At 37.3% G+C, this 12,652-nt stretch overlaps 1 protein-coding gene across 3 annotated transcripts in view; it reads left to right on the forward strand.

The window, feature by feature from the left end:
- Window positions 1-12,652, forward strand: part of SLC35A3 (solute carrier family 35 member A3) — a 42,134-nt gene that overhangs the window by 2,545 nt on the left and 26,937 nt on the right. For all 3 annotated transcript variants that reach the window (XR_009552620.1, XM_007528584.3, XM_060202139.1), the window contains exon 2: window positions 10,657-10,861. Coding sequence is in view for 2 of the 3 variants with exons in the window: in XM_007528584.3 (XP_007528646.2) it covers window positions 10,657-10,861 (205 nt within the window). In the remaining variant the exon portion in view is untranslated. The remainder of the gene's footprint in view (window positions 1-10,656; window positions 10,862-12,652) is intronic.

Raw genomic sequence — 12,652 nt, forward strand, 5'->3', positions numbered from 1 at the left:
TAAAATTTGGAGCCACTCATTGCTACATTAGATTTATATACCCTTTTAACTTTTTGTTTCTATAACTATTTTATCATATAAGTTCTAGTTTCTGCCCAGTTAAGAGTAGTTGCATTTGGCATGTGCCTTACTTCCTTCCTTCCATTCTTTCTTTTCTTTCTTTTTTTTTTTTTGATAGAGAAATTGAGAGGGGAGAGGGGAGATGGGAGCAATAAGGAATGAGAGGGATTTGCAAGATTGCTTCACCACTTATGAACCTTCCCCCTTGCAAATGGGGATTGGGGACTTGAGTCCGGCTCATTGTGCACTGTAATAGGTGCATTCAACCAGGTGTGCTACCAGGCCCAATAAACAATGAGAATCAGTTTGAGTGAGCATCTTTCTTTCATGTAGTGTGCATTTATGTTTGTATATAATATGTAGATCATGACAAGGTCATTCTTTGAGGATTTACATAGTATAGAAAATTTTCTTTTTTAAAAAAATTTTTATTACCTTTATTTATTTATTTATTTTCTTTTTGCCTCCAGGGTTATTGCTGGGGTTTGGTGCCTGCACTACAAATCCACTGCTCCTGGAGGCTATTTTTTTCCCTGTTGCTGCCCTTGTTGTTTATCGTTGTTATTATTGTTGTTACTGCTGTCATTGTTGTTGGATAGGCAGAGAGAAATGGAGAGAGGAGGGGAAGACAGAGAGGGGGAGAGAAAGAGAGACACCTGTAGACCTGCTACACCACTTGTGAAGTGACCCCCTGCAGGTGGGGTGGGGAGGGGGGCTCGAACCAGTATCCTTATGCCAGTCCTTGTGCTTTGTTTTGCGCTATGTGCGCTTAACCTGCTGCGCTACTGCTTGGCTCCCTACCTTTATTTATTTATTGGATAGCGACAGCTAGAAATCAGGAGGGAAAGAGGTGATAGAGAAGGAGAGAGGCAGAGAGACATCCGTTGCACTGCTTTGAACCCTGGTCCTTGTGCACTGTGATGTGAGCTCAACCAGGTGTGCAACCACCTGGCCCCAAATTTTTCTTTTTATAGTTCAACACAGAGCAAACAGTATGTGACTGGCTGACATTGGTAAGGAGATGTAGGAAATACGATGATTAGTGAAAGTAGGAAATGCTTATCTATCAACCAATTTGATGAAATTTATGGGTGGCATTATACAAGTTCAAAATATCATGGAAATATAGTAATTGGAAAGATTCAGTCAGGTTGGAAGACTTCAGAAAACATCACGGAGGAAAGGCCTGCATTTTGAGTCCTCTAGTATATATATACAAGTTCTGTAGTTGTGGAAGGAGGTAAGGCTGTTTATTTGTTTTATTTATTTTTACCAGAGCACTTCTCAAGTCACGATTATGGTGGTGCTAAGGATTGAATTTGGGATCTGGGAGCCTCAGGTGTGAAAGTTTATTTACATAATATTATGTATGCTATCTTCCCTGCCTCCCCCCCAACTGAGATAGATATCTGTTCAGAGAATGCATGAAGATTACAAATGTTTGAGGCTAGTAACAATTTATTATGACAAATATGATTTGCTTTTTGTTTTTACCTGAGCACTGTTCAGCTTTGGCTTGTAGGGTGCAGGGGATTAAACCTGGGAGCCTCAGGCATGAGAGTCTCTTTGCATAACTATTGTGCTGTCTACCCCTCCTGCCCTCCGCAGGAATATGATTTGGCAAGGGGTCAGTTAAAGGGATAGAGAAGCATTGTGAATAGGTTTACATTTTATTCAGAAATTTGCTTAATGAAGAGTAGATCAGATTGCGAGAGTCTGAAGGCTGTCTCCATCAGTTAGGAGGTAAAGTGACAGGAGACTTAAAATATTAGGCATAGTTGAAATGTGCTCATATTCGATGTAGGGTTCGTAGGTCTGTAGTAATATAAACGCCTAAGACTGCAGGTTTACATAGGAGTGGCTATGATCTCATGTTTTCAGAGGATGATGATTGGTAAAAATGCACTACTTGACATTTGAATTCTAACATAGGAATTTTGTTTTTAGGGAAACAGATGGAAAAAAGCCCTAGAAACAAACAAACATGCACCAAAGCAAAGGACTCTAGGGAGGGAGAAGGAGAGAAAAGAGGAAAAAAACTTTGGTACATAATGAAATTATATGCACGTCAGTGACTGCACTGTAAAGCAATCATCTCCTTAACAAAAATAATAAAAACAAACAAAAACCAACCTGAGTGATAACCTATCTCAATTTGTTGATGGAGACTTTTTCCATTTTCGTTTTCAGTAAGTCCTGCCAGTCCTTCCTAAAAGAATTTCTGTTGGAGAATCAGCTTCTGGGAGTTTCATTATAGATAACTATTTGCTTTTCCAATTTGAGAGCAAACAATGCACTGGAACTGGGAAAGCTTTAGTCTTCAGCAGAATATGTAAACTCACAGCTTCTTGATCACCCATGCTTTGTTATTTTATTTATTTTACTATCTTTATTTATTAGAGACAGCCAAAACTTGAGAGGATATGGGGGAGATAGGGAGAGAAACACCTGCAGCACTGCTTCACCACTTGCAAAGCTTTCCCCCCTGAAGGTGGGGACTGGGGCTCGAACCTGGGTCCTTGTACATTGTAACCAGGTGCACTATCACCTGGCCCCCCTTGTGCTGCTTTGGTAATCTCAAATTTCTTTTTCTTTTTTCCAAGATGTCACTTCCTTGTTGTCTGCATTCTTTTTTTTTCTTTTTTTGAAATATTTTATTGGGGGCCAGGTGGTGGTGCACGTGGTTGAGCACTCATGTTACAAAGTGCAAGGACCCAGGTTGAAGTCTCCCATTTCGACCTGCAGGAGAAGAAAGCTTTGTAAGTGGTGAGGCAGGGGCAGGGCTGCAGGTGTCTCTTCCTCTCTATTTCCCCTTCCCTCTCAATTTCTGGCTATCTGTATCCAATAAATAACTTTTTAAAAAAGAAATATTTCATTTATTTATTTTAATGAAAGGGAAATATAGATAGGTGATGGATACACCAGAACATTGCGCAGCTCTGGTTTATGGTGGTTCAGGGGATTGAACCTGGGAGCTTCAGACATGGCTGTCTTTTGCATGACTCTTATGCTATCTCCCTGCCCTATCAGTGAGATACTTCAGGATTTGCACACCACTTTTTGGTGTAGGTACCAATAACAGTATGTTCTTTGCGGAAGAATTTGATTGAGGGATGGAGGTCTAGTTATAAGTAGTAAGCCACTGCTCATTCTTGCCTCTGTCATGCCCACTAAGGATTAGATGGCTCTAGGAGAAATTCTAGTTTGATCTGTTCTCATATGTCAACAGAAAGTTCTTTCCCCCGTGACTCCACAGCTTTTAAGGCACATTTCAATACCATACCATCTAGGCATTTTATGGCCATCCAGGTCATCACTGATTGGTTTTATGACAGCACTAAGAGACTTCTTTTTCTTTTCAATTCTGAATACTTCTTGGCCTTTCTGAAATATATAGCAGACTGAGAATATCTGCCATTTCTTCTATGTCAAGTTGGGTTTTAGCTGCGGTGGGTCTGACCTTTTTTTTTTTTTTTAATTTATTTTCCCTTTTGTTGCCCTTGTTTTATTGTTGTTGTTATTGATGTCGTCGATGTTAGATAGGACAGAGAGAAATGGAGAGAGGAGGGGAAGACAGAGAGGGGGAGAGGGGGAGCGAAAGATAGACACCAGACCTGCTTCACCACTTGTGAAGTGACTCCCCTACAGGTGGGGAGCCGGGGCCGAACCGGGATCCTTAAGCTGACCCTTCACGCCACATGCGCTTAACCCTCTGCGCTACCACCCGACTCCCAGGTCTGACTCTTCTTAAGATGTTGAGACCTTGAAGTTATCCTTCTTAGATTTGCCATCAACATCAACTTTCTTGACTTTGGGTTTGTTTGTTCCTAGTTCTCAACTTTTCCAAGATGGGAAATGCTTTATGCTTGAGTTGTCTGGTAGGTTATACAACAGGTTAGGCATTGGACTCTCAAGCATGAGCCCTAAGTTTGATCACAGCCATTTCATGTATAGAGTGATCCTGTTCTCTCTGTGTATCTCCCCACCCCCCTTAATTAATAAAAATAAAATATATGCTTTCTGCTTAAGAAGTCATAGACTGGAAAACTATTCTTAAATATACGTATTGTCTTAGATCCTTGTATTACTTTCTGCAGTTACTCTGACAAGGTATGTAAAAATAGCAAAATGTATTTTCTCAGCTTTAGAGGTCAGAAATCTGAAGTTAACTAGACTGATATCATTGTCAGAAGGGCCATACTTCCTTTAGAGATTATATATGGTTTGTGACTGCATGACTCTAATCTTCAAAGTCAGCATACTTAAATCTTTTTAAAAATTACATGTTAAGACCGAGCAAATCATTAAAAATATTTATTTATTTATTTTAGATAGAGACAGAAATTGAGAAGGAAGAAGGAAATGGAGAGGGAGAGAGAAACACAGCTGCAGCATTTTCCCCCCCTGCAGGTGGGGACCTGAGGCTTGAAACTGGGTCCTTAGCCCTGAAATGTGCGTGCTTTCCTAGGGGCACCACTGCCTGGCCCCATGGATTTTAATCTCTCTCTGCACCATCTTCACGTTGTCTTCTATCATGTATGTATATTTTCTTCTTTTCTTTTCTTTTTTTTAAGGATTTCTGTTGAGCTTGGACTCAATCCAGTATAATCCTTCTATTTCAAGATTCTTAATTTCAGCCACAAAATCCCCCATTAAAAAAAAAATCCTAAGGTTTAGGATCTGTGGTCTTCAAGTTCCATTAACAACCTAGTATAATCCACAAGCATGCTTTTTACATGGCTACACACTAGGACACGGAAATTGGACCCATCATAAGGGGGAAAGCTTCACAAGTGGTGAAGCAGTGCTGCAGGTGTCTTTCTCTCTTCCTCTCTATCTCACCCTTCCTCTTAATTTCTGGCCGTCTCTATCAAATAAAGAAAAGATAATGAAAATATATTAAATTTAAAAAAGAAAAGAAAGAAAGAAAGAAACCTGTAACACTGCTCCACCACTCCTGAAGTTCCTCTTCTGCAAGTGGGAATGAGGGGGGGGGAGGGGCAGAGGGGGTCTTGAACCTGGGTCCTTGCACAGTGTAACATACACTCTACTGGGTGTACCACTATCCAACTCTGGGATAAGAACTTTAATGAATTTTTTTGGGGGAAAAGAGTAAATAAAAGTGGGATATGTGTGGGAAGATTCCTGAAAAGTCATTAAGGAACCCTCCTGAAAGGTAAGCTATGTATACAGTTTTCAAAAGAATCTAGGAAGTGACTCTAGATTGTAACTAAAATAGGATCATTCCATAGACCTGGTCTGGTAGAAAATTTATGGAAAGCTTGTCATATTATCTCACTGTCTATTTCTGTTGGAGGGTCTGGAGGACTAAGAGCTCACTTAGAGCAGGGAAGAATAAGGATGAAGTGGGAACGACCAGTGCCTGTTTCTGTCTGAGAATTTCCTTATTTCATTTCTGCCTTTCAGAGCTTGTGCAGATTTTGTGTCTTGCCTCTTCTAACCTGGTACCACATAAAGAAGGAAATACATTTGAGTTTAACTAAGTTGACATGATATAAAACAAAGTACAATAGTTTGATAGTTTCCTATTCCTAAGTCACTGTAGCTTATACACATACTCTTAATTTTCTTTCTTTCTTTGTTTCTTTCTTTTTTTTTTTTTTTTTTTAGTATCTACCATGCAAGGACAAGATCCATGAAGAAACATATTATATATTTCTTGTTGGTCATTGTGTACCTATTGCTTATTATAATGCTTGACTCTAGTAAGTTTGTATTAAATTTTGATGACAATTTGTGGAGAATTGTGTTGTAATTCACTGACTTTATGTATAAAGAGTACAATAATATCAAATAATTTTAATCTAAAATTAGAATTTAAAACAGGTTTTTAATTTATATAGATATAAAAATGTTTGGGCCCTGTTGACTTAGCCTGAATGTAAGAATGGAAATTTTGGTTACTCTGAAAGAACAAGTTAAAAATTGACAGTGCTATAACTTATATACGGGAGAAATTGTCTTATATAAACAGATACTTGATACCTTGAGGAAGAAAGGGAAGGAGAAACAATGAAACATTGTTTAGCTTGGAATATAGTAGGAAGCATAGATAACAGAGTCAGTTGTTGAGTGTTACTAGGACTGTGCTTTTCTTAAACACTTCACAGTGAATTTAATATAAGTATTTTCAACTCATATTTCTTCCACTTACATAAAAAAAAGATTTTTGGATTCTCCACAAGAGTATTATGAATTTCAAATACAGTGTACTGTTGCTGTCATTATTTAGCTTAGAGTTATAGACTGCAGTTTTAAAGTTTTAACATCATGGAAGATAAAGGACAAGAAATTGCAGCTGAGGTAAACATTTCTGTATATACTTACTTTTTCTGTTTATTATAAACACCTCAAGTTGATTTGTTTAAAAAGCACTAAGTGTTTCAGACTAAGGTATACTGTGAATTTATATTTGCATAGCATTTCAACTTGTGTCTTTTTCCCTAAGTAATATCCTTAGCTTCGAGTAGATTATTATAATGTGCTTAAAAGAGTGTATTACAGAACTGTTGTTTAGAAAATGTAAATGTAGTTCTCTAAAAAGCCCTAAGTTAGAAATTTAGCCTTTTACATTTATAATAGAAGGGAAATTTAATTTTCAGAATTTCCTAGGCATTGAGTAGCCTTAAAAAATCTATATAAATTTTATTACAGCTTAAAAACAACTGCCAGTTAAGTTTTTTTGAAAAATAGCTGGAGATATAACAGCAAAAAAATGTCTCAATAGAATGATGGGCTTCAAGCACAGGTTATACATATACATTTTCCTATAAGGAACTATATTTTTGAAAAGATGAATGTGAATTAGTATATAGTTTTTTAAAAAATATTTCAGAATTTAGTTAATGTCTATATAATGCTCTTAGTAATGATCTTAATAATAACTAATGCCTCGCTGATTTGGCTTAATTTTGGTGTAGTTGTAGTAGCATTTGCTATACCTTATGTAGTGTGTGTGTGTGTGTGTGTGTGTGTGTGTGTGTGTGTGTGTGTGTGTTTTAACATTTAAAGTCTGTAAAGTAACTCAGTTAACAAAATATAATGATACAAAGATCTTTGGGAAATTTGTGAAAATGAAGTACAAATAGCTTATGAAATATATTTTAAAATATACCTCCTAGTATGTTTGAAAAAGATTTTCTTTAAGGCTGCTAAGTACTGAGAATGTCTTTGAATAATACAGAAACTTAGAAATATTTTGTATGAAATGCAAGAGCGAGTTCTTCCATGCTATCTCTTAAATTCACGAAATTCAAATGAACAGAGTTTAGATGAAGTTTCTTGTTTATTTTTTCTTCTACTTTTTTTTTTTGAAAGAATTTATTTATTTATGCATGAGAAAGATAGGAGAGAAAGAACCAGCCATCACTCTGGTACATGTGCTGCCGGGGATCGAACTCAGGACCTTATGCTTGAGAGACTAGTGCCTTAGCCACTGTGCCAACTCCCGGACCACTCTTCTACTTTTTTTTTTTTAAGGTTGAAGACAGAGTTAGGCAGTGGCACACGCACATTATAGTACACAAGGAAGGACCCAGGTTCAACCCCTGGTCCTCACCTGCAGTGGGGGAAACTTCATGAGTGTTGCAGCAGTAGTGCAAGTTTTTCTCTTTCTATCTCTCATTCCCTCTCAACTTCTCTGTCTCTCTCCCAGATAAGTAAATGAATAGATAAATAAATAAAGATAAAGAAGAAGACAGAGAGGCAGAGATAGAGAGTGAAAGATCCCAACCCTGAAGCTTCCTTCCAGTTAGTGGGAGCTGGGCTTGAACCTGGGACATGCACACAGCAAAGCAGCACACTACCCAAGTGAACTGTTTGTTCCAGTGAATTAAGTTTTTGTCATTATCTTTCCCCAGAAAAGATTGAGGAAGGATTTAAACATTAAACTAACCCAGCAAGTTGCTTAGTAGCTGAAGCCCTGAGCTGTCAAGATAGCTGTCTCACGTTTAGTCCCTGGCATCATATGTGCCAGAGGGATATTCTGCTTTTCTCTGTACCTCCTCTCCTCGTCACCATTAATAAACAACTATTTAAATAAATAAAAATATGATATATATTATAAATAAACAAAATCTAAAGAAAACTAAGTAACTATAGATATAGTAAATTTATGCCACAGTCGAACGAGAAAATAATGGTTGGATAGTGCGAATTTATTACAGTGACTGTCAAGAACATAAAATTTTATTTGTGGAAAATACATTTATTATCTATTTTTGTCACCAGAACTTTATTGCTCCAGGCTGACCTTTTGAGATTGGGGTGGAGGGGAGAATACACCATAGCACTGAAGCTTCTTCCTGTGTGGTGGTGGTGGAGGGGTGGGGTGGGGTGGAGTGGGGGCAGGCTTAAAGGGCTCAAACTTGGGTTGTATGCATGTACACTGTCCAGGTAATTTCACTGGCCCTGAAAAGGATGCATAGAAATACTGGCACTGGGGGACTAGGAGGTGGCACACCCAGTTGAGCACTCACGTTACCGTGCTCAAGGACCTGGTTTGAGCCCCAGATCCCCACCTGCAAGGGGAAAGCTTCACAAGTAGTGAAGCAGAGCTGCAGATGTCTCTCTTTCTCTCTCCCTCTTTACCTCCAACTCTCCTCTCAGTTTCTCTCTGTACTATCAAATAATAAATAAAAATAAATTTAAAAAGAAATACTAGCACTGTGACTGTACCATCAAATCAATGTGATTATAGAAAATACACATACATGAGTATTATGTTGTTATCAGTATGTAAGTTATATGCTAACAAGTGTATAATAATAGTTCATTATTATGTGTCAACATATAACTTCATATATATTCAAATTTACAATTTATGAAATCAGACAGAACTTTTTGATGAAACATTGAACTTTTTTTTTTAGAAAAATTTAAAATATTTGTGATATATGTTTGGGACCTACTTGTTAGAAATTGATAGGGTAGTCTGGGAAGTGGCATAGCAATCAATGTAGCATGTTGAACCTGTATATATTGAGATCCTGAGTTAGATCCCTGACACTATATGATACTTTAGGGAAATTAAAAAAAAAAAAATGAAAGGGAAGAATTGTTAAGTATTAATCAGAAGAACAAGTAAGTGTAACCCTTGTTTGAGGAACATTATACTAGTGAAAAGCAGTGAACTAGGTCTGTATCTCAATAAAGATGACATTAAAATATGTATGGTCTGTGGGTAGAGTTGTACATATGTAAAAAATTATTTAGGGTGGGAGTAGATAGCATAATGGTTATGCAAACACTCATGCCTGAGGTTCTGAAGTCTCAGGTTCAATCCCTCGCACCACCATAAGTCAATGATCAGTGCACTGGTTAAAAAAAAATTAAAAATTGAATTAAAATACTCTAAACTTACAGTAATAAGATCTTACTGGAGAGGGGAAAAAAACAAAACTGTATGACCATAGTAACCTACCAATTATGGATATTTCTATATTTCTAATTTTTACTGTATTTTCAAAATTCCATTTTCCATGGATCTGTTATTTTATTGATGTAATATTTATATTATTATAAAAATTAGGGATATAGTTTTACACACATGTGTGCATATTTGCATATTTATATGTATATGTATGTGGCTTAGCACACAGAACTACTTAGGAGAAGATTGAATTCTGTCATTATAAGACTTATTTTCAGATTGCTAAATTAGAGCTTTCTGCTAGGTGATCATCCTGTTGAGATGTGAGTAAGAGCTCTGGGAGCGTCTCCCTCCTCCTCCTCTCTTGGCCTAACATGTGAATATTCTCAATTTTCTTGAATAAAGTTAAAATTCTTGAAAAAAAATTGCTAAATTACTTTTGGTTTGAATACAAAATGGGTACTTGATGCGTAAGAGTTCAACTGTTTTGTTTTTTGCTGCTTCTTGCCACCACTTTGGCTTGTTGGACCCTGAGAGCCTTTCTGAACCTAAGGACTCACCAGAGTCCTTCACATGGGCAGTAACTAGTGGACATACTAGGAAAGGAGTGGGCTATCATCTCTGCTCCTGTTAATGCCCAGTAGTCCTATAAATTCCACCTGGGAAGGCTCTGTCCTGGAAGACTGTTCTTCCCACTGCTTTGGTTACAGATCTTAAATTTCTCTTGGGAATTTTGTTTGTTGTTGTTGTCAGTCTGTACTTATTGGTGGTTCCAGGTTATAAAGTACTATAATACCCATACTTAGATATATACGTAGCAAAAAAAAAATCTTCAAAAAATTCATTGTTGAGATATCACTCAGTATTTGAGGTCTCTAGACAGTTTGTCTTTAAAATCTTCTGTTAATAGCGTTTTGGTTTTGTCCTAAGGTTTATAGTTAGAATTAGAGGCAGGGGAGATAACATAATAGCTATGCAAAAAGATTCTCATGGCTGAGGCTCCGGAAGGTCCTATGTTCAATCCCTAGCACCACCATAAAACAAGCTGATCAGTGCTCTGGTAGTTTTTTTTGGGGGGGCATATACTAATAATTAATAAGAAGAGGGTGGGATGTAGTTACTCTTGTCTAGAATTGGAGGTTTTAAAATGTATTCGTTTTTGTATTTCCTATTTATATTTATTTGCCCTGTTTATTATTTTTCAGGCAAATGAAGATAAAACAATGTCTGCCAACCTAAAATACCTTTCTTTGGGAATTCTGGTATTCCAGACAACCAGTTTGGTTCTAACAATGCGTTATTCTAGGACTTTAAAAGAGGAAGGACCTCGTTATCTATCTTCTACTGCAGTGGTTATTGCTGAACTTTTGAAGATAATGGCCTGCATTTTGTTAGTCTACAAAGATAGCAGTAGGTATCTAGGTTTTTTGTTTTTAAGTCATTGAATTTATTTTTGATGTTATTGACATATGACACATGTAAATATATTGATAACTGCGTGGTATATAATTCAGTTGCATTATCTAATGCCCTAATAACACTTTAGTTATTTTTCACTTGCCTAAGACAGTTTTAGTTTAGTAACAAAGGGATTTTATTTTAATCTATATCATGATTCATGTCTTCTTGTTAATGCTATACGAAGTGATTTGAAATTAACAATAAATTTTAGTTTTGTAACAGTTAGAAAGAGTCACTTTTTGCAGAAAACACGGTAGCTAGTGTGGCGGTGTTCCTGCCTGCTTGTGTGCCTGATTCACCTGCTACTCTCCGAGGAATAAGTCAGGTAGCACCAGCAGCCATGGCAGTTACTAGAAAGACCCTCGTGAAGCCAGAGGTGGTGATCCATTGAATTAGAATCACTCTACCCAGCTGCAAGATGAAGTCCCTGGAGAAAGTATGTGTTGACTTGATTGGGGTGCAAAGGAGAATTTGAAAAGAAAAGGGCCAGTTCAGATGCCTACCAGGACTCTGAGAATCACTACAAGGAAACATCCTGTAGTGAAGGCTCTAAGATTTGGGAGTCCTTCCAGATGAGGATACATGATTCACATAAACCTTCTGAGATTGTTAAGCAAATTATTTCCGTAATAATTGAATTGAGTTTGAACTCACCATTGCAGATACTGAAATTAACCTTTTTTTTTTTTTTATTTTATTATCTTTATTAGATAGAGAAAGCCAGAAATCAAGAGGGAAGGGGGTTATAGAGAGGGAGAGAGACAGACAGATACCTGCAGCCCTGCTTCACCACTTGCAAAGCTTTCCCCCTTCAGGTGGGGACTGGGGTCTCGAACCCTGGTCCTTGCGCACTGTAATGTGTCATTTAACCAGGTGCACCAGCACCCAGCCCCTGTAATTAACCCTTTTAATAAATTGATAACTTGTAAAAAAGAAAGAAAGAAGAATCACATTTTCTTTTAAAAGTTTATTTCATAATTTAAGCTTTAAACAAATTATTTCGTGAGGAAATGGAGTGAAACGTGAACATCACTCTGGCATATGTAGTGATGGGTATTAGACTCAGGACCTCATGCCTGTAAATCCAGGGCTTTTCCATTTCACCACCTCCTGGGACTCTATAGTCAAAGTTTTGGGGTTTTATGTTGGAAGAGAAAAATTATTTTTAGTGTTATTGTTGGTGAAATCTAGAATTATATAGTTTTCCCTTTTTAAATTTTTTAATTTATTATTGCATAGAGAGAGAAAAAAATTGAAAGGGGGAAGATATAGAGGGAGAGAGACAGAGAGATATGTGCAGCTCTACTTCATCACTTTCCCCCTGGAGGTGGGGACCAGGGGCTTGAACCTTGGTCTTTGCACACTGTAGTATGTGCGTGTGCTTAACCAGGTGCAACACCTGACCTGGCCCCAGTTTTTCCTCCAAGTTCTTTGGACATTATTTTTGTGATTAATGTTGTAGGTTTGGCTGTCTCAAAGCCTGTTTCCAAGACTTTTCTCAGCATTACTTATATAATATGGAGCACATAAAAGGCTCACTTTCCCAACTCTCTGGTAGTAGGGGACAATTTGGTGACACAGTTTTAGTACACGAGAGTGAAGAAGGTGCTACTGTGCTATTGTTTCTCTTTCTTATTTCCAAGATTTAGTTACAGCAGTCATTTTATGACCTTGTTACAATAATCATGTAGATAACAGATGAAAAGTATCAAAGTAAAAAAAGCAAATATGTATGTATGT

The sequence above is a fragment of the Erinaceus europaeus genome, chromosome 11, assembly GCF_950295315.1.
Source record: "Erinaceus europaeus chromosome 11, mEriEur2.1, whole genome shotgun sequence".
In the NCBI taxonomy this organism is placed as follows: Eukaryota; Metazoa; Chordata; class Mammalia; order Eulipotyphla; family Erinaceidae; genus Erinaceus; species Erinaceus europaeus.